At 33.2% G+C, this 23,751-nt stretch overlaps 3 protein-coding genes across 3 annotated transcripts in view; 2 read left to right on the top strand and 1 right to left on the bottom strand.

Annotated features, from left to right (window-relative positions):
• LOC147066447 (uncharacterized) overlaps positions 1 to 23,751 on the top strand; it is a 1,147,709-nt gene that overhangs the window by 167,580 nt on the left and 956,378 nt on the right. The gene's annotated exons all lie outside the window — the stretch shown is intronic.
• Tdh (L-threonine dehydrogenase) lies at positions 6,815 to 23,738 on the bottom strand. The gene is made up of 4 exons (XM_085955411.1): positions 23,391 to 23,738; positions 17,620 to 18,144; positions 8,000 to 8,266; positions 6,815 to 7,043 (listed from the first exon to the last, which is right to left on the bottom strand). Exons 1-4 carry the CDS (start codon positions 23,572 to 23,574, stop codon positions 6,910 to 6,912), a joined length of 1,110 nt encoding a protein of 369 aa, XP_085811537.1. The 5' UTR covers positions 23,575 to 23,738; the 3' UTR covers positions 6,815 to 6,909.
• atk (artichoke) overlaps positions 18,477 to 23,751 on the top strand; it is a 98,647-nt gene continuing 93,372 nt past the window's right edge. The window contains exon 1 of the mRNA XM_085955406.1: positions 18,477 to 19,913. The gene's annotated coding sequence lies outside the window, so the exon portion shown is untranslated. The remainder of the gene's footprint in view (positions 19,914 to 23,751) is intronic.

The following is a 23,751-nucleotide window of genomic DNA, read 5'->3' as shown; positions in this document are numbered from 1 at the left end:
TTCTTTTGAAATACTCTTCTACTGAATCAGCCGGAACATTACACTTCAATGTTTCTTTCGATGTAGTTCACGGCTTTTTTATTTCAACATTAAAGTTAGGCTTTTGCATACGCTTCATCATAAATAAGTTTAAATGAAGATTCTGTTGTTTCGCAAGCTGTATTTAGTTCACCCACAACATTATCTACAAAAGTTAGGCAGTTAAAAGGTCACTGTCTGATTTTTGCAATATTTTAGACAATGGCAAGGTATACGCAAATATAGTTTGCAACCATAGTAATGATAATGTAAAAGAAAATTCACGTAACAAAAGTTTTGCGTTGGAAGACGAATACGAGACAACAAGTAATTATTTCTAAACTATGAATCACTGCATCAAATAGTTCTACCATGGTCATGATGGCTTCATGCCGTTCCACCCACCTAGTTGGGCATACTTGACGTTGTTTCTGTCTTTTAGTTTCCGGTGAATATTTATCAATATTTTCAACAAGGACTGCCTGTCTCTTAGGGGTATTGAAGAAATTATATACTTTTTCAATAATGCCAATTTCTTATTTCAGTCACAGCTACAGCATTTCCAATTTCCAAATTCAAACTGTGTGATGCACAATGAACATATAAAGCTTGTGGATTTATGGTGGATATATAAGATTGGATACCATTAAACTTCCCGCTCATTGATGCGGCACCGTCGTAACCTTGTCCACGTAAATATGACAAATCGATACCATAATTATGGAAACTTTCGAATATTTTGTCAGATAAGCTTTTTCCTGTGGTGCTTGCTTGTTACAGCAACAAATTGAATGAACTGTTCACAAAAATTGTTGTTATTTTCATTGTCTATGTACTTTATTTTTCCGTATTATTCGTTTTTTTTTTCGAAAATCTGTCAGTAGATGTCAAAAAAAATCATTTTTTCTTTGAATGCTTGTGTTAATGTTATTTAGGTAATTAAAAATATCTGCTAAATATGCCATTTTAACACACCAATCATCGTTCCGAAGATATTTTACAAAATCATCCATAATTTGTTATCCATCCTTAATTGGAAAAAGATTTAACAATTAATTCTTAAGTTCTATGAATTGCCAAAAAATTTTACCCCTAGATAACCACCTCACTTCAGTGTGAAATAGCAAACATTCGTACTTAGTTTCCATAGAAATGCAAAGTTTTTTTTAAAATGCGTGTTTTTAAAGATCTGGATTTGGTGGAATTTACCATATTTACAACTTGGTTTAGTACAGGTTTTAGTGCTGCGGTAATGTTTTCGAAACTAGAGATTCCCTGTGTAAAAAATAGTGCTTAGATATAATATTAGGGTTTTTTGCCTTTGCGAGGGTAACAACTCCTTTAAATGAGCCTACCATTGACGGAGCACCATCGGTACAAATTCTTCCATGATATTTTAAATTGTTCTAAACATGAAGAAATCGAATCAAAAACATCGTGTCCTGTCGTACGCTCGGTGAGTTCTTTGCAGCATAGATATTGATTCATTATTTGGTTTTCATTTATGAAACGAAAACTTGTGATACCAACGGAAGACGCGTGCAATCGATTCACATTAGATCTTTCATCTGCATTCATAATTTCACGAAGGACTTTTTCGGTTTTCACTATTTCGTGGATTTTTCAACTTTATCATTTTTTTCGCGGTGCACTTGCAACAAGCCAGCGGTGCACCAGTTATTAACCACTGATCTAGAGCTACAATGTTTATGCCGAATTCCACTGAAAAAAATATTCTTTTGATTTACACCACCACCGAGTGTGTAGTCATTCTTTTAGCCGAATTTTTATCATTGATTTTTGGTTTTTTAATAGTGAGGTTCCAAAATATTAATTGAAAATGGACAAAAAAAGTATTATTGCATCTTATACACAAACCTACTCAACACAACACAGCCTAATGTCTCGTTAATCGGTCTTTTGTCTATTGCACTCGGGGTACACCACTCCGGAATTCGGGTGGACACCGAGAATTTTTTGAGAGTTCCATTAGGTATTGGGTTTCTAAAAAACCCGACATCAGTGTTTCGAAATTTTTAAATTTTTATAACTTATATATACTCTACATGAAATTGAAACAGGCTTTCAATTTCAATGTTTTTGGGGTGCCAGGGCCCCTTGGCCCCCACGTGCATGGATTTACTGCTGACAGTGAGTACGTATTATCGCGGCCATAACACTATTGTCATGCAAGTTGCAAGATTGCATGCATGAATCAAAAAAGTTCGGAAGCTTCTGAATTTTCATGCGACAGTTGAGATTTTTTCGATCTGCGCTTGTGCAGTAAAACGACAGTGGCGAACCTGCCGGGGAAAAAACAAACTACAATAATTGTTTACATGTGAAAGTGCTGACTGTCTCTCCAATCTCATTCTTCAAGAGTGAGCGAGACGCGATGTTGTCATTTTATGGTACTATTTGACAGGTAGTGAAAATCGGTTAACCTGAAAATTCGTTCGTAGTTTGAATTTTGCCGGCAGGTTCGCCGCTATCATTGTTTGATCCAGGGATAATTTTGTCATTGTTTTATATTTAAGTAAATGCATTGTAAATAAAGTATCATTTTAATTAAATTTGTATTTCACTAAGTATGTATCTCTGCTTCATTGTCATATTCAATTCAACCAGATCCTTGACTATTACATTCAACTAGATGTCACTATAATTATTATATTTAATAAAAAAATTAAATTCTGAAAACTGACACATATTATAATTATTACAGTCAAACTTTTTAATGGTTTGTTTGAAATTATTTCTAATAGGTCTCATTTTGAAACCGTGCCTACTATGCGTGCGCGTCCAGAATACCTACCGTTAAATTCGAAATAAACTATAGTTTTATTAGGAAATCATTCTACATACCTACTATAATTTATTTTGCTCGTGTTTTGGTTGACTTGATTCAATCTAAATCACCAAATTTATGTGCGACATTCATTAGACCAGAGCTCAGAGCTGTAAATCAGAAATCAACAATTTAATTATGTATATCACTCATTCATCTGTAGGTACTGTCCAACAAGATGTTCTTGGCTACGTGTTAAAACTGTGAACTAACAAGCTCCTCCCATTTTTAACCGCGCTTCGACTGAAGCGCCTACCGGTTAGCGATGAGTTGTCCACATGTTAAAACTGTGAACTAAGAAGCTCCTCCTACTTTTAACTGCACTAGCGACTTCCGGATTTTGCTTAGATCTTGTCGGACAATAGGGGTCATCTATAAATGGAATCACGTACTAAGGAGAGAGGTCTGATTCCAATGTGATAATTTGGTCAAAGGATCTTGGGCAGTGGCGGCCGGTGACAAGAATATGAGGGAGTGCAAAAAAAACTCACCTATTTATACAAGAAGTCCATCTTCCATCGATTTTAAAAACACGTCGATAAGACGAACATCTATACTTAACATCGCAAGAGCATTTAGCCTGTCTTGAGTCATTGTATTTCTCAAAAATGACTTAACCTTTTCTAAAGTTGAGAAACAACGCTCACTTCCCACTGAAATCATCGGGATTGTACAAATTATTTTTAATAGGGTAACACTTTTGCCAAATACTTCCAGTAAATTATTATTAATGAAAAGTTGAAGTATCAATAATGCTCCAACAGTAACGTAGAAATCTTCTCTACTGTATAAGACTATTAGTTCATTTTTAAGTTTAAATTTGTCACGTTAATAATAATTATTCATTATTTATAATTAAGTATTAAATTACCCGATTTAAAAAAAAATCATTTACTAAAATATAAAGCCAGCCGGCTAGGTAGGCGGCTAGCTCTCTTCAGTACACATTTTAAATATACGTATGATTTTGAAATGATTAATGCGAAACATAGCTGATAATTTGGCATAATTCGGTCGCGTTGTTTACGGAACTCTAACTGTGACCGCCGATTTTTAAAAATTCATTGCGTGCGGCCGCATTGTAGATATGTTTCAGACGATGCATATTTACATATTCCAAAGTTTTAGCGTTTTCCATCGAGTAATAAGATAGTTATAATAAAAGTTATAAAAAATAAATGTCACCTCCGCGCATTGCCAATCTGCCCCTATGTTAAACGTCGAACTGCAAAAAATGATATAAACTTTGCAACGAAGGAATTTCGGCACATTTAACATGATGAGTGACATGCTTATTGAACATATTTAAGCCGAAACGTCGATATTGAGTGGAAAAAATGAATATCTTCGGTATTTTCTTTAAAATCAGCCCATGTCAGATTCAAATCGCAGAACGTTCCCGCGACACGACAGTGCTGTGATCTGTCATATAAAATCGCAACTTCGTTTAATGAATGCATTTTCACGATACCTACGATGACGTTATTGAATTGAATCATCGATTTATGCTCTAAATTCCCATTGATGACATTCTGCCGCTACGGCAGCTATCCAAGGTAGGGTTGTATCGAAGTATTAGCACTTATTGTGATCCAAAAGCAGTCTTTATACTTACCCACCTATAGAATAGATGATGCGCCGATGTGAATAATAATTGCTTCATGAATTCGACTCGGAAAATTAATTCCCATTAAACTATAGGACAGTGGGTAGTTATCGACATACTACCTACACAATTACCTACCTAATGATAAGGTTAATGATACCTACCTAATCTCAAAATGACCACAAAAGAAATGGGGCCTTTTTATCGTACTTACTTATCAAAATAGGTACCACCTAATCTCAAATCGACCACGAAATAGGGCCCCATTATCGTTTCAAATAAGAAAAATTATAAATAGGTAGGTAGGTACCGTTCAATGAATGAATACTTGGCTGAGCTAATAATGTCGGCCAATGTAAACTGTCATCTGTCTCGATATGAATCGCTAATTAAAATAACGATGAACAATAATAATTTCACTTGTAAAATTCTCATTCAACGACAGTACCTATGCTCCATGTTCATTCTTATTTAAGGATTCCAATCCCGGGATCCCGGGATCCCGAGCTATTTTCGATACCTATGAATCCCGGGATTGATAAACATAATCCCGGGATTTCGGGATTGATTTTTTTTATCAATTCGTATGGAAAATAAAATAAAATCGAAAATATAACAGAAAAAATACTTTTAATAAAAAATAACTACATTAGAAATAAACTGAGTTTGAATGAAGTTTTATACCCATGTGTAGGTAGCCGATTCATTTTATTTTTTCACATAAATTATTAAAAATGAGAAAGATTGGAAAAAAACAATGCTTCGCACTTTTAACAAAGTAATTCCACCATGATACGAGTATCATACGTTTTACGGCAATTTCATATTTGGCTGACTAATTAGATTTATGAAGCGGAAAGGCCATAAGTACGCCATGATTATTTGCTTTACTATTTTAAATCTCGCTAATCCATTCATTATGTCTTTACTATCAGAAACAGCAATCTCATATTAAATTCACATTATTATTTATATTACAATATTATTTACTCAATTAAACTTGTGTATTTCCAAGATTGAGCGTATACAATATTAACAATAAATGTCTTAAATAGAATGAATTATACTAGATTTATTTTTGATCGATTTTATCAATGTTATTTGTAAATATAAAAATTTTATATAAATAATGGAAAAAAAATGCCAATCCCGGGACCAGTCCCGGGATCCCGGGATTGTCAAATTGTAATCCCGAAATCCCGGGATCAGAATTTTGGCTCGGGATTGGATTCCCTATTCTTATTGAATAGATACCTAGGTACCTACCTATCTGTACAAAATAAACATAATAATAGATATTATAAGTCCTATGTAACTAGGTACCTACTTCAATGCGGCAAACACTAGGCTAATTAATTGTTAAAAGCTACCCACCCACCTACGTCTACAATTCTACACCTAAGTACCTATTTATTCTCAATAACAGCCTTTCTGTGGAATACCCACCTGATTAAAATCATAATGCACCTAAGTACCAAATTAACAAGCTGAACTGAACTGTGTGTACATCAAATTTAAGATACCTACCTATTGAAACACTAATAGTAATAGGGTAATCTCAAAATGAAAATAAAAAAATTAATCCACCAACGTTAGCATAATAATATCGGCGAAATCGGTGAAACCGGGAGCGGCTTACGTTGAACTAAACTTACTAAACTAACCGTTTGATAAATAAGTCGAGAATATGTTTCTATTTTTGCACTGCATGCATCGACATGACATTAGTCATCAATAATTAGGCTTCCAACTATATCTCGACGCGTGGCCTAAACGCTTGTGTTGGAATATTTATATCGGCCAGTGTATGATTTTATTGTCCGAACGCCGAGTTAAGATTTGTGTACTATGGCATTATGTACAGGCAACCTCCTGAAGAATTAACTTGGAAAACATCATTTCCAACGAAGATTCATGTAGTCTTATAGAACTTTGTTGGTTTTGATTCTACTAGCCTCATTTGTCGATCTAAATTTTTAAATGTATGCGTGAAAAATAGTGTAAATTCAAGGTACACTTTGAATTTTGCTCCTTGGCATGTCTCACCGATGGAGGCATGTGTGTATTGGTCGCGTCTCATTGGTGTAGTTACGTGTGTATTGGTAGACGTCAGAGCGGTAGAGCGTCGAAATCACATGTTCGAATACGCGCGGAATTCAAAATGATTGATTTCGTATAAGTTTCCGATATCGCATTTTTCGGAATACATGGGGGTTGTATATTATATATTTTTATTTAATCGATGATGGGAGTGCAGTGCACACTTTGCTCCTTTACTAGAGCCGTCCCTGATCTTGGGGGTGGGGTAGTAAAAATGTGAGGACACAAAACCAACAATATAGTAATAGTAATATAAAATATAATATGGTCTTTTATTAAAAAATTATACTTAAATTATAAAGTGGGTAATTATCAAATAAAATATCTATTTTAAAATTTACTTCTTATCAATATAGTTTTTCTTTACATCGTTGACCATCAGGTTAACCAAGGCGTCGAGGTCATACTTGTGCTCCCATCCCCAATCCTTACGAGCTTCGCTATCGTCGAATACTTGAGGCCAAGAATCAGCTGAAAAAATAAATTTAATTTAATTTAAATCATGTTAGTATTAACAAAATATTTTTCACACAAAGCTGCACGATATGCCAGTTCTAGTTGATTGTTAATGAGGAAATGAAATTTAAAAAAAATTACTTGAAATTGATATTTTTGATTAATTTGGGTTTCCAATCCAATACATTCCCCAATGCTATTCCTAATGCCGAGACCCGTGCCAAGGAGAAGACATTCAGGACCCGGGTGGCACTATTCAGAAGTCAGCGAAATACCCGCAAAACATTTTAGGGCGAGTACTTACTTCACCAAGCGGAGAAAAATACGAAGAATGTAATTTGAGTTTTTTTTTGATGATTTACAATTAAAATTGTGATTAAATAAATACGTATTTAAAAATATTAAAAAGTAAAATAATTTTTATTCTAAGTCACACAATTACAAAAAAATGTTATAAAATGTGAATTTTCTAAAGGATTCCATTTTATTATTTTATAGTTATTAATTAGTATTAAAATTTAGTTTACTCGTATTACGATTTCACTAAGTAACGTAGGTACTCTAAAAATTTTTGAATACTCTATTTTTAAATTAAAAAATGTGTAGATATAACTTGAAACCATTTATGTCAAATCGAGCTTCAATATTGGGACCATACCTAAATTAGATGTTATATAAATAAAAAGGATTTTTAATATTCTACAATAATTAATGATGCCTTGTTCTCAAATGATCCATTATTAGGTAGGTACTATTCCAATAAAAACATTCAAATTACATAGCAGGTACGTTGCTATAAAAAATAACAGCATTTTACACATAGACGTTAATGGAATTTAATTCAATGTTAGGAATAAAATGCTATTAATGCGTAAATAATGTTATATGATGATATAAAATCTCCTCAGAATTATTTGTACTAATTATTAACTTGTACTTCTGTAATCCCTAGCCCCTCAATAATTTCTTACCTATTTCTTGTCTGGAGTCAGGATTGTAGCTGACTCTCAATTCTGGAACGTAGCTGGACAGCTTCTCAGCCACTTCTTCAGGCGTGAAGCTCATCGCGGTAACATTGTAGACTCGCCTTCGTAGGACGCTTTCGGGGGCTCGCATGAATTCCCAGAGGGACCGGAGGCAGTCTTCGATGTACATCATGGGCAAGCGGGTGTTCGGTCGGAGGTAGCATTCGTATTTTCCCGTCCGGAGGGCGGAGTGGAAAATGGCGATTGCGTAATCTAAAGATGTAAAAGATACCATTAACAAAACGTTAAGCAAAAGCCACAGAACAAATAGATACTGAACTAACAAATTTGGGTTTTTTAGTGACTGAAGCAAGAAATTAATAAAACTTATATCTTTATTATTTTACGATGTATCTACCTGCCTACCAGGGAACTCAGAAATAATGGGAACTGAAATACCTAACGGGTAAGGAGAAGCAGGCAATCGATCTCGAGTAAGGGAGTCCGGGATAAATGACACGTGTCAAGAATAGGTATGTCATACGTTGAATACCGACAACTGCTCTCGGTTTATCCATTGACGCTCATCTAATATTGGTGTATTACACACTATTGCATATCTATAATGCGTGGTTCATTTTCGTAGGACATTCACACATTCAAAACGCATACATACATGTATACCTTATCGTTATATCGATTACGGTATCGTTACATGTAATGTATATAATAAAATAAATATAAAAAATATTAAAACTGAATCAGTCAAAAATCTCTACGATAAAACATAGAAAACTTAAACTAAATTTTAATAATAAATATGACCATAAAATATATATAATAATAAGATGGGGTCCTTTGACAAATTCACATTTTATAACATTTTTTTACAATAATTGTAAGCTTAACTTTGACTTAAAATAAAAAATATTTTTCTTTTTAATGTTTTCAGATACATATTTATTAATTAATACGGTTGAAATTGTAAATTATCAAAAAAATGTCTCAAATTCCAAGCTTCGTATTTTTCCGCTAGGTGCCTCTGGTAGGTAAAGACATCGCCTTGATGCGTTTTCTAAATAACTTGAAATGTCATAACGCTCGTAACAGAAATAACGTCCATATCTATAGTTAAAATTCTTTATTATTCCTATTCCTTAGTTTTTCATCCACGAAATGTGTTAAAATAGCGCATGACCTATGTACCCCTACTTTACATCACTAGGTGCAAACCATTAATTTGCCGCATTTCATAGAAACCATAGCAATTAAATTGATTAAAAAATGTAATTAATAACTCTAATATTTCGCAGTTATCACAAAATAAGTTAAAATTCCCACCTCCCATCGAAGCGATTAGCGTATTTCCTCTCTTATCGTAGAGTTAATGGCATTCATAGACTTCCGATGGCTGGGTGAACTATACAGGTTTTTTCAATAAATATTATTTGGTAGAATGGTATCAAATTCTCGTGGCAGTGCTGGTGACTTAATTTGGCGATGGCATAGTTACTGTTAAATTACACTAACACCGTTACAAAGTGATTTCGTCATGGCCACAATGTCGGAAGAATCTCCTTCCTATATCGTGGCATGGCCCGCAAACGGTTGAAGTACTGGGTAACAGTATATCCTCGTAAAAGTATGAAGATACCGTCTTGGTGGATTCAATAAAATAGCTGATTAATTTAACAAGAGCTGGAAATGGAATCTGAACCAAACCGCGGATCCCCGAGAACCCCATAAATATTTTAGGAACCTTAAAAAATAATGTTATAAAAGTAGGTACCTTGTAAGAGTATTATTAAAGACTAATATATCATTAGTTAACTTGATTAATTATTTTTCTTAGAATTGACGATTTACACCTCTTGAGTGTAGTATTTTTATTGTCATAAAGAATTTTGACCTATTATTAGGTTTGACGATTTATTATAATAATATGCTGTCCAGTGTATTGTTATTAATAAGATACGGTTTTTACTAATTAGGTTTTTTACTGACACTTCAGCTATTCATAATTTGTTTATTGAATTTTTTGTTGTAACCTCTGACTAAATAGGTAGGTAATGGAGTTTTTACCTACTTTATTGTATTGATTTACTATATAAGGTAGAGTTAAGGGTGTTCGTTGTCAGTGTGTGTTTGCCTTTGGTGAGTGTACACGACGCCTGAATATGCCGAAAGGCGAAACCCGGGTCGCAAATAACGACTTAAATGGAATAGTACAGAGCTTGAATCCATTAGAATTTAAATTCAAATTCCATCAAGTACCTTCGGTCGAAAGTATTAATAATATAACAAAATATTAATTAATATTTATAATACTATAATCGATTCTTGCAATTTAATAACAACAAAATAAAGGTAGTATATATTATGTATACTAGTATTATAATCATGACATTGAACTTGTTTATTATTTTGCTGAAGCATGTGCAAATTAAATGCAAAACAGTCTGACAGGTGACATAGAAGTATTTTCTCGTGTAAACAAAATACAATAACACACTTCAGCATTAATAATTAATTATTATTGTATTCATACTAATGGAGTAAAAAATAGTGTAACTGAAATGGTGAAATATAATAAAAAAATCTAGTTGATGTAATGCAATGCAATTAACAACAATAATGGGGCAGCATTCACTCTGCACTGAGAGAAGCAGAGGATCGAGGGGGGTGGAACGTCATGGTATGGTCATGTTCGCTCAAAAGATGACAAAATTGAAAGGTGGTCACAATCCTCAGCCACGAGGAACGATCAAGAAGAGAGACTCACGGAAACAGACTCTTTTTTTACAAATCACAATATATATGTACAACAGTATATCTATAAAACATATAGTATTTTGATTATTAGCATTCATGAATTTATAATATTATTAAAACACTAATATAAAGTAAGTATTATGTAGGTATTTGAATAATTACAATAATAAATGTACCTTATTAATTAAAGTCTATATTTCATAAGATAATACGTTAGCGTCGCAGGCGAAAGAACGTCTTCACATCCACGAAATACACTACTTATCAAAGATGTAGGTAGGTATATACGATTCACAATTTTTGCATTAATTTGCGGTCTCTTAGCAATGTATGATCTGTATAGTACCATGGAACATCGCTGATTTAAAAATTGTTAATTGAGCGTTTGTTCTGTGAAATTTGTATAGATATTATTTAAAAAGCATATTTTAGTATTATATAATAATTTTATGACTAATTTGAATTATCTGGTATCCCCCATTTTTAAATTTGTGTCAAAAGAAAATCGCCCCTGCATTGTTCAATGAATAAAACTATTGAGCATAAAAATATTAATACGTTTAAATTTTAATATGTATAAATCAATAATTAGACACATTTTATATAATCGCATACTATATATTTTCCATAGATTCCTGCATATTTAATTCAGTAGCAGAACTTCAAACTTTCGAATATGTAGTTTTATTTTGTAAAATATTTTTTGTCCATATAAAATACTTTAAACTAAAAGCTTGGTTGGACCCAGGGCATACACAATTGGTAGAAATGCGTTACATTCCAAGTGTGCAAAACATTTAAGAGTTTGGTGTGGAGACAGGGCCGCATTTAAGACAATATTGGGAATATGTACATTAAAAATATAATCAATTGAAAGCTATGTTGGTTTATCATAGTTAGAAATTTAAAATGTGTATTTGGTCGACAAAATTGTAAGCGTTATCATGTAATAACATCTCAGTACACGTCATGTATGGGTATCAAATTTGCAAAACAAGGCTAAAATCCAGAGGAAGCTTTATGGCAACAACCATGCCTCTGACTGTTCCACCCGAAGAAAATAGACTATCCGCATGGGAGGCAAACCTAGCCTCTGAGGGTCCCGAAGATTGGGTAAAGCCAGCAGAGCATCTCCCACCCGGAGCCATTCTCAGGTACCGTACATGGAAAGCACTAAACAGACTAAGAACCATGGTAGGGCGCACTCGAGCAACATGGTAAAGTGGGGGTTCTCAAAGCGAAATGCAAAGCATGGAACACCTTTTTTCATGCCCAGTAGGCTGCAATTTCGACGAGATCCTACAAGCCGAGGAAAATGTTGTTGCCTTCTGAAGAAGAATATTCTCAAATCAAGTTTATACGTCTGCCAAAAAATGCAATATCATTACCGTTTACAATATAATTTGAAAGTATATCATTTATTATCAAAAGGAAATATTTGTTTATGTCTCTGATGACTGAACTGGTCAACACTCTCTCATATTTAATAGTAAATATTTTAACTATCTTCGTGTCGACGAACTTATTAGAAGCTCCACGCCCAAAAAGTGCGATGCCGAAACGATTGTAAATAAACATTTCAATAAGTCGCGGGCAATCATTATCGATAATAACCCAGTTTATTAGAATACACCTAGCGAAAAAATATGAAGCCAGCAATTTGAGACATTTTTTTGATAATTTGCAATTTAAACTATTAATTAATAAATATTAGGTATCATAAAACATTAAAACGAAAAATATTTTTTTGTCAAAGATAAACTATGAATTAGTCAAAAATCTCTTCATGATATTATAGAAAACTTAATAAACTAAATTTTAATAATAAATAATATGACCATAGAATAATATGTAATAATAAGATGAGATCCTTTCAACAATTCACAATTCACATTTTATATTTTTTTTTAAATTGTACGTTTATCTTTGACTTAAAATAAAAAATATTTTTAATGTTTTCAGTTACTTACATATTTATTAATTAATACAGTTTTAATTGTAAATTATCAAAAAAATATCTCAAATTGGAAGCTTCGTATTTTTCCATTAGGTGCCTCTGGTAGGTAGAGACTTAGCCTTAATATTAAATACTATACTTCAAATCCTATTTCGAAACTGGCACATGCATGGATAATTATTACTTTTTGAAGTGTTATTATTACAAGAATTTTATATTTATGTATTGTAAATATATGTGAAAAATTCTCTGCCGTATTTATGGATCAATTATTAGGTGTGGCAATATTTGAAGTAGAATAAATACGATATATTATACCTATACACCAGTGACGTCCCGTGGGGGTAGGCAGATTGAGCGTCGCTTGGGGGCGGCAGTTACTCCAAGGGCGGCAAATCGAGGAGAATCATTTGGAATATATAGAAATATCTACCTAAACTGAGTACTTAATAACGAAAATATCTTTCCTTTAAATAAATCAGCTCACTTGTTGGAAACAAAATGCATACATTAACATGAAAGGTTTAACAGGACTGTATTTTTTGTCAGGTTCGCGATGTCTAGTTTACTTCCGTTGCCCTTCGACGTCCTTGGTGACCAGAAACGACACGAACACGGATGATAAAAAATATTGTAAACAAAAATGGGGCGGCATTTTGTCTAGGGACGTCACTGCTATACATTCACGGTGGCCGCGCGGCTTAAGCGTTGGACTGTCACGCCGTGGGTCCCAGGTTCGAATCCTGGGTCTGGCAAGTACACATATTGTTTTTCAATTTGTGTATGTCAGGGTATGGACCTAATAGGTTGAGCAAGTGGCTGACATCCATTTCTCGTAAAAATCAAAATCTGTTAATACAAACCTCTACTCTGTGGAGGCCCATATGATCGGACATGGTCGAAAGAAGAAAACGATATATTATATACAAGATGCGCGTTTCCTAAAGCAAAATAACGCAACCAATTCGTGATAAAAATTAAAAGGGGGCATCCGAAGAGTTAAAACCTGCCACTCGGTTATTAAATTAATATTGACATTTGAAAAAAGATGCATATTTCTCACAAACTGAGTGGAAAATACGTATTGCATAAACCTAAAGCATAACAAAATCCCTGCATAAAAGTAGGGGTTCTAATAGCTCTTAATTATAAGTGAACAAGACAAAAAAATACACCCCCTATGTAAATTTGTAACTTGATATCGATTTATTTTCAATTAACCTGTAGGTATTTAAGTAGGTTATACGAATGCACTTGTTTGATTTATTTAGAAAAATATATGTGATTGTACATTTTTTATCGTAGGGAGGCTCAAAATCAGTGACGTCCCGTGGGGGTAGGAAGATTGAGCGTTACTCGAAGGGCGGAAAATCGAGGAAAACCATTTCGTATATATAGAAATAGCTACAAAAACTTAGTAATAGCGAAAATATCTTTCCATTAAAAATTTAGCTCTCTGGTTGGAAACAAAATGTATTAAGTAACATAAAAGGTTTATCAGGACTGTATTTTTTTTGTCGAGTTCGCGATGTCTAGTTTACTTCCTTTGCACTTCGACGTTCATGATGACCAGTAACGACACGTGCATGGGTGATAAAAAATGGGGCGGCATTTTGGCGCTGCTCAGAGGCGGCATTTTGTCTGAGGACGTCACTGCTCAAAATCAGTCAGTACGTCAGGCCTATATGTCACTAAACGCGCCACTGTATACAATGATAAGCTATACGGTCTGAACGAAGATTGCAGTACAGTTCAATCATTTACGATTAGGAGACTGCGTTGAATGCGTCATATGCACTGTGAGCCGGCAAAGAGAATAATGTCAACTAATCCAACATGACAAAAGAATAGGCAAAGTAAAAATTCACTAGCTAGGCAGGAGTAGTCAACCGGTCCCTACCGCCCACTAGTGGGCGTTCCAGCTTTCATGGTGGGCGGTAGGGGTTTTTTAAAAAATATTTTCATGTTTTCATAAAATTCCCAATGACAATTTAAAATGTTAGAACTTTTCCCTACCTCATATCTTGTGGAAGCAGGCTTTAGTGCTGTTAATCATATTATGACCAAAGAAAGAAACCGCCTGAATATTTCCGAAAGAGGAGACCTTCGTTTGTTCCTCACAACAATTGGGCCAGGTATCCGGTATTTAGTTTCGCAGCATCAGCCTCAGGGATCCCATTAAAAATTTAATTAATGAAATATAATTTCATCAGACTTCATGCTTCTATGTATGCAAAGTATAAATAAAAAGATAGATTGAACTACAGTAAGTTGTTTTATAAAGATTTATTCTGCCAAACTTAGCGAAAGTCTGACACAAAGTATTTGGTAAGTAATTATTATTATATGCTTTTGCTGTAACTCTACTCTATAAATTTTATAAAGTAAAGTTACTTCCCTACTTTATAAATCACCATTACTGTGAAACCGGTGAGCGGTTAGAAAATTTTACTACTAACAGAGATACAAAAGTGGGCGGTAGGTCTAAAAAGGTTGACTACCCATGAGCTAGGGTTAGGAGCTACCAATGACAGCCGTATACGATACTTGGGTTACCAAATAAGGACAGGTGGAGATTGTTGTTGGAGGAAGCCAGGACTCACTTCGGACGGAGCTGATTATTAAGCACTTAAAAGGACACTACTTTAAAACTAGAGACTAAAATTGAAATTTACTTACGTACGTCGTACCATCGAATTGTATGACGAATCGTTAGTGACCGAATCTACGTCACTTTTTCAATTTATTTAATTTTAATAAAATGTGGGTACAGGAAGCAACGCTGCGATTTCCTTATATAAAAATTACGGCCAATCTCTGAACTACGATGTCATCAGACAACACGCTTGATTATTCAATTACGATTTCAGGTTCAAGGTAGATAATTTACCAACGGTAAACAAACCGAGATTTGTAGTGTTTATGTTTACAGTCACTCACTTACCAGTAGTGGCATTAATGCTTCTGTGAGTGAATTTGAAATCTGCAATTTAATAGATTTTAATGATAATTTTCATTTTAAATAATCAACAATAGTAAACATCGTATTATATGAATATTTTATCATTAAAAGGTGACAAACATTTTTTGAAAAACCAACAGTTTTAACGCATTTTTTATAATTATTAAAAAACATCATAAATTGTTCACATTCGCAAATATTGTATCATATGCCCACTATGGCCGAATGGATTACGCGTCGGTTTATAATGTCGTGGTTCCAGGTTCGAATCCTGGGTCTGACAAATACTTTTGAGTCAGAGTATGGATTTAATAGGCTGAGCAAGTGGCTAACATCCATTTTTTGTAAAAACAAAAATTCGTTAAGACAAACCTCCACCCTATGAAGGACCACGTGGTCTGACATGGTCAAAAGAAAAAAGAACATTTTTTAAATAAAATGAGTCCAGTTCTAGGTTTATTAACACAGAGCTTGGGCCGTACATGTTACGTATTTTAAAGTTTTGTAATGTATTATATAAGTCTTCCTAGGTACCTAGGTCTTTTCTATGGTATGGAAGTATGGACGCTAAACCAAGAGATGTCACGGAGACTTGAAGCTTTCGAGATGTGGCTGTATAGACGCATCCTCGAAATTCCTTGGACTGACCGGGTGACAAATGTTGAAGTTCTCAATAGAATGGGGAATGACCGAGAAGTTCTACGTAGTATCAAAACCAGGAAACTACAATACCTCGGCCACATTATGAGAGGACAAAAATACAGCATTCCCCAACTTGTCATTCAAGGAAAGATCAATGGGAAGCGTAGCGGAGGAGGGCGCCGCATTTCGTGGCTTAAGAACCTCCGTGATTGGTACGAGTGCAGCTCCACCGAATTGTTCCGGGTAGCAGACGACAAAGATAAGATCGCCTTGATGGTGGCCGACCTCCGCTAGGGGATGGCACAATAAGAAGAAGATATAATTATGAGGATAGGTTTATTACCCGAAATAGCTGTCAACATAACGGTAACCGGACAAAACAGAACATTAAGAAACAGAACGGTGACAAAACAGAACAGCCAGGAGAAAAATAAAGCATTCATTTTTGTAGTATCTATTTGTTAATTAAATACTTATAAAAGTTAACTTTATAAACGATATATATATATATATTATATAAGTATTTTATATTATATAATCACTGCATGTTGGCCATTCGGCGTAAACACCTCAATTATTTATCTGCTTGTTTTTGATAATCATGCACAACTGCACAGAATTAGTAAACTCATTATTTCGTTGTACCTAATCACCCAAGCATTTTGAACATATTATTATTAGATTGATTAAGATGTGATATAGCTGGCTTGCAAGCAACACTGAGCTCAGTCCCGTTCAATTGAGGCTTTCCGGCGATTAGGAATGCAGAAATTATATAATTTGGTTTTTTATTGCGTATTGAAAACCTGTGTTATTAAAAATCTATACAACATAATATAGACATACGACAATTTCAACATAAAATGTTATATTTTTCCTGAAAGGTTATACTTATATTTATCGCTGTTCTGTTTTGTCACTGTTCTGTTTTTTCATGTTTTGTTTTGTCACCGTTCTGTTTCTTCATGTTCTTTTATATCATGTTCTGTTTATTCATGGAACCTAATTCAAATATCGTAGAATCAACAAATTCTCAAGACATTACATTGGAATTCTATCACGTAAACGCATGTCTAATTAATATATTTCACATTTATTTTGGCTTGGTTTTAGATTACTTATTTTTTGATTTGTGTGAAAATCATTAATATAACGTTATTTAATATATTACTGCATTTTTGTAATCGCGTCATGTCTTTATATGCGAACATATCCAATCTGATATGCGACGTGGGATAGCTTATATTCTATTGTAATATAATTGTATGTATAATATTATAAGGAATGCTTTACCTGTTGTACCACCTCCTGGAGGGTCGCTGGATATAACCCCCGGAAATCGTAGACACCGGAAGTCCAATCCAAACCTATGGTGATAATATTCGCCTAGTATTTCGGCGTGCACCTTTGAAACGCCGTATATTGTCCGTGGTCTTTGAATCGTAATGTTAGGGGTTGGATTTCGGGGAGAATCCGGTCCAAATGCACCTATAGTACTTGGTACGAATATTCTAAGCTTGTACTGTTTAGCTAGCTCAATTACATTGTGCATCCCTTCAATATTGACTCTCACGGCCAAGGGTACATTCTGTTCGCCTATAGCACTCAGCAAGGCGGAGAAGTGTATCAGCCAGTCTATTTTGTGGTTCACGACGATCTTCTGGAGTCCCTTGAAGTCCAATATATCAGCGAATATGTAAGGGCCACTAGATATAACTTCTTTGCTTGGTTTTATTATGTCAGATAGGATGACATTTTCTTCCCCGTATTTACTCCGCAACAGCTTGGCGCATTCGATTCCCAATTGGCCGAGACCACCTGTGAACATAATGACAAAATGTCAATAAAAGATAATATACACACAATTTTTTGGGAAATATAATATTTGTGAGTAATTTATGAGGTGTTACAATATCGTCTGGTATGCTTGTTTGCGCAATTCAAACAATAATAATTATTATGTTATAAGGCGCATGAGTAAGTACATACTTTGACGCATTTAATGTTTTCCTTTCACTCGGTTCTAGAAAGTTGTATAGACACGTAAAATCTAATAGTATGCAATATAAAATCTGGAAGAGTTATTATCTATGGTCTAGTCGCAATCATAAAATCTGTCAACGTAAGTCATTGAAGAAAAGCTTCTAAATAGGTATAGACAGAGACATATATGAAAATGAAGATGACAGAAGGTTTCTGGAAAAGAATATACACTATTATCCAAGACTAAGATCAAATTGCTGACCTTTTGGTTAGGTTTAAAAGTTACAATTATGTAAATTGTGCGTTGTAATTGCACAGTTCCCCGTGAGCTTTCTTATCGGAAAGAGATAACCGTATACTATACGGTCTCCAATTTTATTACATTCAATATGAACATTAATTCATTTTCATCGCTGATTTTGGCAAACTTCATGAATTTAAAAATGAAAACGTAAGCTAACCTAACAAATAATCCAATATATCGGCTTTATTTAAAGTGTAAACCGACAAGAACCGTGTTTTATTTAGACATGAATTTTATAACAGTAGGTACTATACGACCCAAAGAGGTTGGACGGTCTTTAATATACGGCCATATATTTCCGATACACCATTTCACGGTAAAGTGTGATACGGCGAACTGCATACGTACAAGTTTCCGGACACGATGCTTAAAACCCTAAATTCAATTTTAGACTCCCTCAATCTGTATGATCCAGTTTCCCATTAGGTAGGTACTTAGACAAAAGTTCGCAAATCTTTCCACGTTGATTTTTTAAAGCCACCATGTATATTTATTCTTCAATACCAAGGATTCATTATCTTTCGAATAATTATTCTATTGACATGTTCAATACCTCAATGTTTTCATAATTTGATATACTTATACTATATTTTGTGTTATTGTACTTTTACTATTTCAAATTAAACGATAAATTGTATTTGGTTGTCGTATAAATCTTACCTGCGCACCTATTCTATACACAAGACTGCTATCGGCAACTATCGATGGTAGTTTTTCATATATTTGTATCGAAGTATTAGCACTTATTGTAACAATTACAATAAATTAGTTGTAGTTGTTACAATAAGTTCTAACATCATCTCTCTTGGCTGTATTACATTTTAGGGCGAGATAGACAGTTTTGACTGTTTAGACGGCTAACTTATTGTGATAATTACAATACTTCGATACAAACATATGAAAAAATACCCTCGATAGCTGCCGATAGCAGTCTTGTGTATAGAATAGATGCAATAGTAACATGTATTTTATTATTATAATCATGTGTGATCTGTTTTACTGTTGTATTTTGTATAAAGGTCTTCTTAGTTTGTTGTTCCATGTTTCTAGGTACCAATTTAAATTGTTTCAGGATTGATTGTTAATAACGATTTTATTATGTTTATCAATGGTAACATTATCGCGATTAATCGTATCAAAACATTATTGTACATGTACCTACGTAGATAGGTACTTATATTATCAACACATTTTAAACACAATTGAAAATGTTATTAGTGAGTATACAATGTTATAATATTATGTAGTATTACATAATTTTTAATCTCATTTTCAACACATAACTTGGACTTAGGAACAGGTAAGTGCCATTTTTTCATATATTACGTAGGTACCTCTATGAAATCTTATTGCGTATAATAATTATGAGACATGCTTAAAAAACTGAATGTCCAGTTTTTTCATGAAGTGGCAATTACTGAATATTTTTCTATCACATATTTTGTAGGTAGTGGATAGTAATTATTACTATATCGACAGTAAAACATGCACAATAATTGTATAGGAAAAAGGCACAAGGAAGTGAAGGCAAGTTTTTATATATGACATGCCGATGATAATTTTGAAAAATTATCAACAATTGCCATAAAAAACTGTTAAGAAATAAAACAATTATGAGTTTTTATGTTTCTTTTTCAGTCCATAGGCACTGAAATTAAAATTTATTTAATAATATATAATATCATGCAATACATTTTAAAAAATCAGGACTATTTCGCTAATTATTTTGTAGTGACGTAAATGTAATGAATACATAATATTATTTAAAATGCACTGTTTACATCATATTTTTTGCTGTTGACCAAAATAGTATTTTGGTTTTGTGAATATCGGAATATAATATGCATGTAATCGGCGACATCCCTATGCAAAGTGCTGCCCTCAGGCAGACTAAGAATGCCATCCCCTTTCATTTAAAGTCTCAAATTTTATGCAAAAATCTTAAGAGAATTCATACCAGTAGCGAAGGGTGGAGGTAGGCTATTAAGATCCGCCATAAATAGTGCACATCAAACTTTATTAGTAATACGTATTTGTTTTTATTGAACTAAGACTACAATTTACAGATTGTGTAAAAATCAATTCAACTCTGCCTAAACCAAACAATAATAGTTTTGGTATACTTTGGGCGGTACGACAAAATTGTGCACATTTTTTCATTTATACTCATATGTTTTCGTTGGTTTAAAAATACTTATTACACATACATTCATTAAGCCCTGCCCAAACCAAACTATAATAGATAAAAATATTACTCTATTTATAAAATATCTAAAGTTATGTATGATTTAATTGCATAGTTTTAGATATTTTATAGAGAGACGAGTATTTTTTGACTTTCCAATTATGGTTTGGTTTCGCAGGGTTTAATTGAATTTAAAAACCTAACAAACACCATCCTGTAAATTGTAGTTTTATTTCAATGAAAACAAATACTTATGACTGACAAAGTTTAGTGTGCACTATTTATGGCGAATCTTAACAGCCTACCTCCACCATTTTTGCCACTGTTCTAAGATAATAGCGTTCGAAAAAATTGCACAAATTCTCATTTCAATGTTAAAGCTTTGTTTTTTAAAGTAAATGTGTTTATTTTTAATTTAGTTCAAATTATCTTAAAAATGCATAACAAATAATCGACGCAAACATTTCCCGTTTATAATTGAATTATTGATTAATTCAACAAAGGGTTATTTGATTTTATGATTTTATGTTTGATTATTTTTTATTGAATTATAAAGAAAAGACCTTTCATTATTAACTCAAAACCTTGAAATTTTGAGTTATTTCCTTATAGAAACTAGGGTATCGCTATGTTATCGATATAATAAACAAAAATATTACACAAAATGACATACGTACACGTCATAATCTTCTGAGAATTCCAACATTTCCACAAAAAATACCTCAAATAACGGTGGTTTTAGGTGCATGGAAGTTTAATGTGCTGACAAGTATGGAGTCCCCCTTATTTTTGAATGTTGAAATGTTTTTTTGATGTTTGAAATCTAAGATTTTGGTGTGTAGGTACTTTCTAAAAAAGCGACCGCATTGTCCGATTTATTGAAAACCGCCACTGCTTTCAAAAGTTGTAATAATCGTATTCGTTTCTTTCTCACATAACTCATAAAAATTTTAATACATATTCATCTTCAAAGAAATCGACAATTTTATTATTGCTAGTAAGTATTTCTTCGATATAGTTATTATATTATTATATTAAACCTATTCAATGCAGTTGAATATCAGAATTCGATAAGTAGGTATCTGAGTTATTAGTTAGGTATTACCTATGTATGAATTGAATTTAGAGATAATTTGATAACTATACAATATAGGAGATACATATTATACATAACGACAACATTACCGACGTACCTACTACCTATAGTAATACCAGGGAAAGATGTTTGTATCACGCAATATTGTTCAATATATATTATCGTTTACATTATTAAAAACAATGTAGATATAAAATTTGGGTACAGTTCGGTTATGTTATGAGGAATACAGCGGAAACACATTTTGAAAATACCCGATATACTGAATTATTTATTAGGTTAACCTAACCAAACCTAACCTAACCTAAACTAACCCAAACTGACAAATAATCCAGTATATCGGGTATTTTCAAAATGTGTTTTCCGCTGTATTCCTCATAACCGAACTGTACCAAAATTTGTTATTAATTTAATTTTCGTTTGCAAGTTTGTTTACGTCGAGTTTGTACTTTAATAAATGAAATGTTAGTTGGAAGACAATATCTCCTGTAAAGTGAGCATTTTGTTAATACTTAGGTACGTCATTCTGGTCCTTGTAATAAGATGTATCCGCGGCCTTTGGTCAATTTATGACAAGTGTGAAAATTATATCTTTATCAGAAAAAAAGAAATTACACTGCGATGGTAAATTTTATTATTACTAAGACAATAAAATAAAAATATTGTTTTGGATTGACCGAACGAAAGGCCTCATAATAATTACAAGATAAAAAGAACTTTTTATATACAACGTTTTTAAATTTTCTGTTGAATTATTATGCTCAATATGCTCAAACTTGTGCTTGATATGAAGTACTTAAATAAAAAACAAACAAACAAATATAGAATACTGAAATGTCATTTTGATTTCCATAATAACGGACGTATATATTAATAATTTAGTTGCTAGGAACATCCACTTGGCAACCAATTATAGTGGATTGGATTACGGATTTCTTCCGAAATAACTTTTCATACAAAACAGAATTAACTGAAAACGAATTCAATTCTGCTTAATGATGGCTAAAAGTATTAAAATAATGCATTGGCATCGTGTTCTGATGATATATTCTAAAAGTTTCAAATGTCTAGCTAGTCGGGAAGTTAATTAAAAATCGATTGCAAGAAACAAAAAAAAGGACAAAAAACCACCGGACAAACAAAATAAAAACGTTGTGAAATAGAAATCACACTGCGATGGTAAATTTTATACCTACAACTAAGACAATAAAATAAAAATATTATTTTGGATTGACCGAACGAAAGACCTCATAAAAATGAGTATAACTTTACTGTATACTTAATATAATATCATCACTTTTGCTTTTATCATAGATTGATAAACACCAGGTGATTTATATTATTATGTACTATTTACACACTATAACGTAGATATAGGTGTACAAGTCACCGATCCTTTAACTGGTAGACAAAACTTTAAAACTTAACTAAAACAGCTAGAGCCTCGCAAGTAATTACGCAATTAATAGTTGACACATAATTTTTGGCACAATTACCTGTAATGAGTATTTTAGGTCTTTCCAAAATGCTGGTAGACTGGTTCCGACTGAGTATAGGCTTGACGAGCAAGGGTCTCTGACAGGAGTCGAAAAATGTTTTCCTCCCGAGGGTCCATGCTGACAATACCGCGACCTTAGCTGAGACCATCGCGCGGGCCACGACTCTGAAATTGACTGACATATTCGCAAAATATTTCTCTGTTGGCTGGATCACTCAGCTGCCGGGGTTGTTCTCAATCGACCTGGACTTTCACTCGAGAGATTAAACTAATCTTTAATCTCATAAAGAACCAGTCATACTTTTTTACATGTCATTCATGTCACTTGAATGAGCTAATTAACTAGTAACTAGACGTAC

This window comes from Rhyacophila brunnea, unplaced genomic scaffold (assembly GCF_057557595.1).
Source record: "Rhyacophila brunnea isolate RB1 unplaced genomic scaffold, BYU_Rbru_1.0 scaffold_5, whole genome shotgun sequence".
Classification (NCBI taxonomy): domain Eukaryota; kingdom Metazoa; phylum Arthropoda; class Insecta; order Trichoptera; family Rhyacophilidae; genus Rhyacophila; species Rhyacophila brunnea.
Note: the sequence above shows the minus strand (reverse complement) of the source record. Positions and strands in the feature narration are given on the sequence as shown.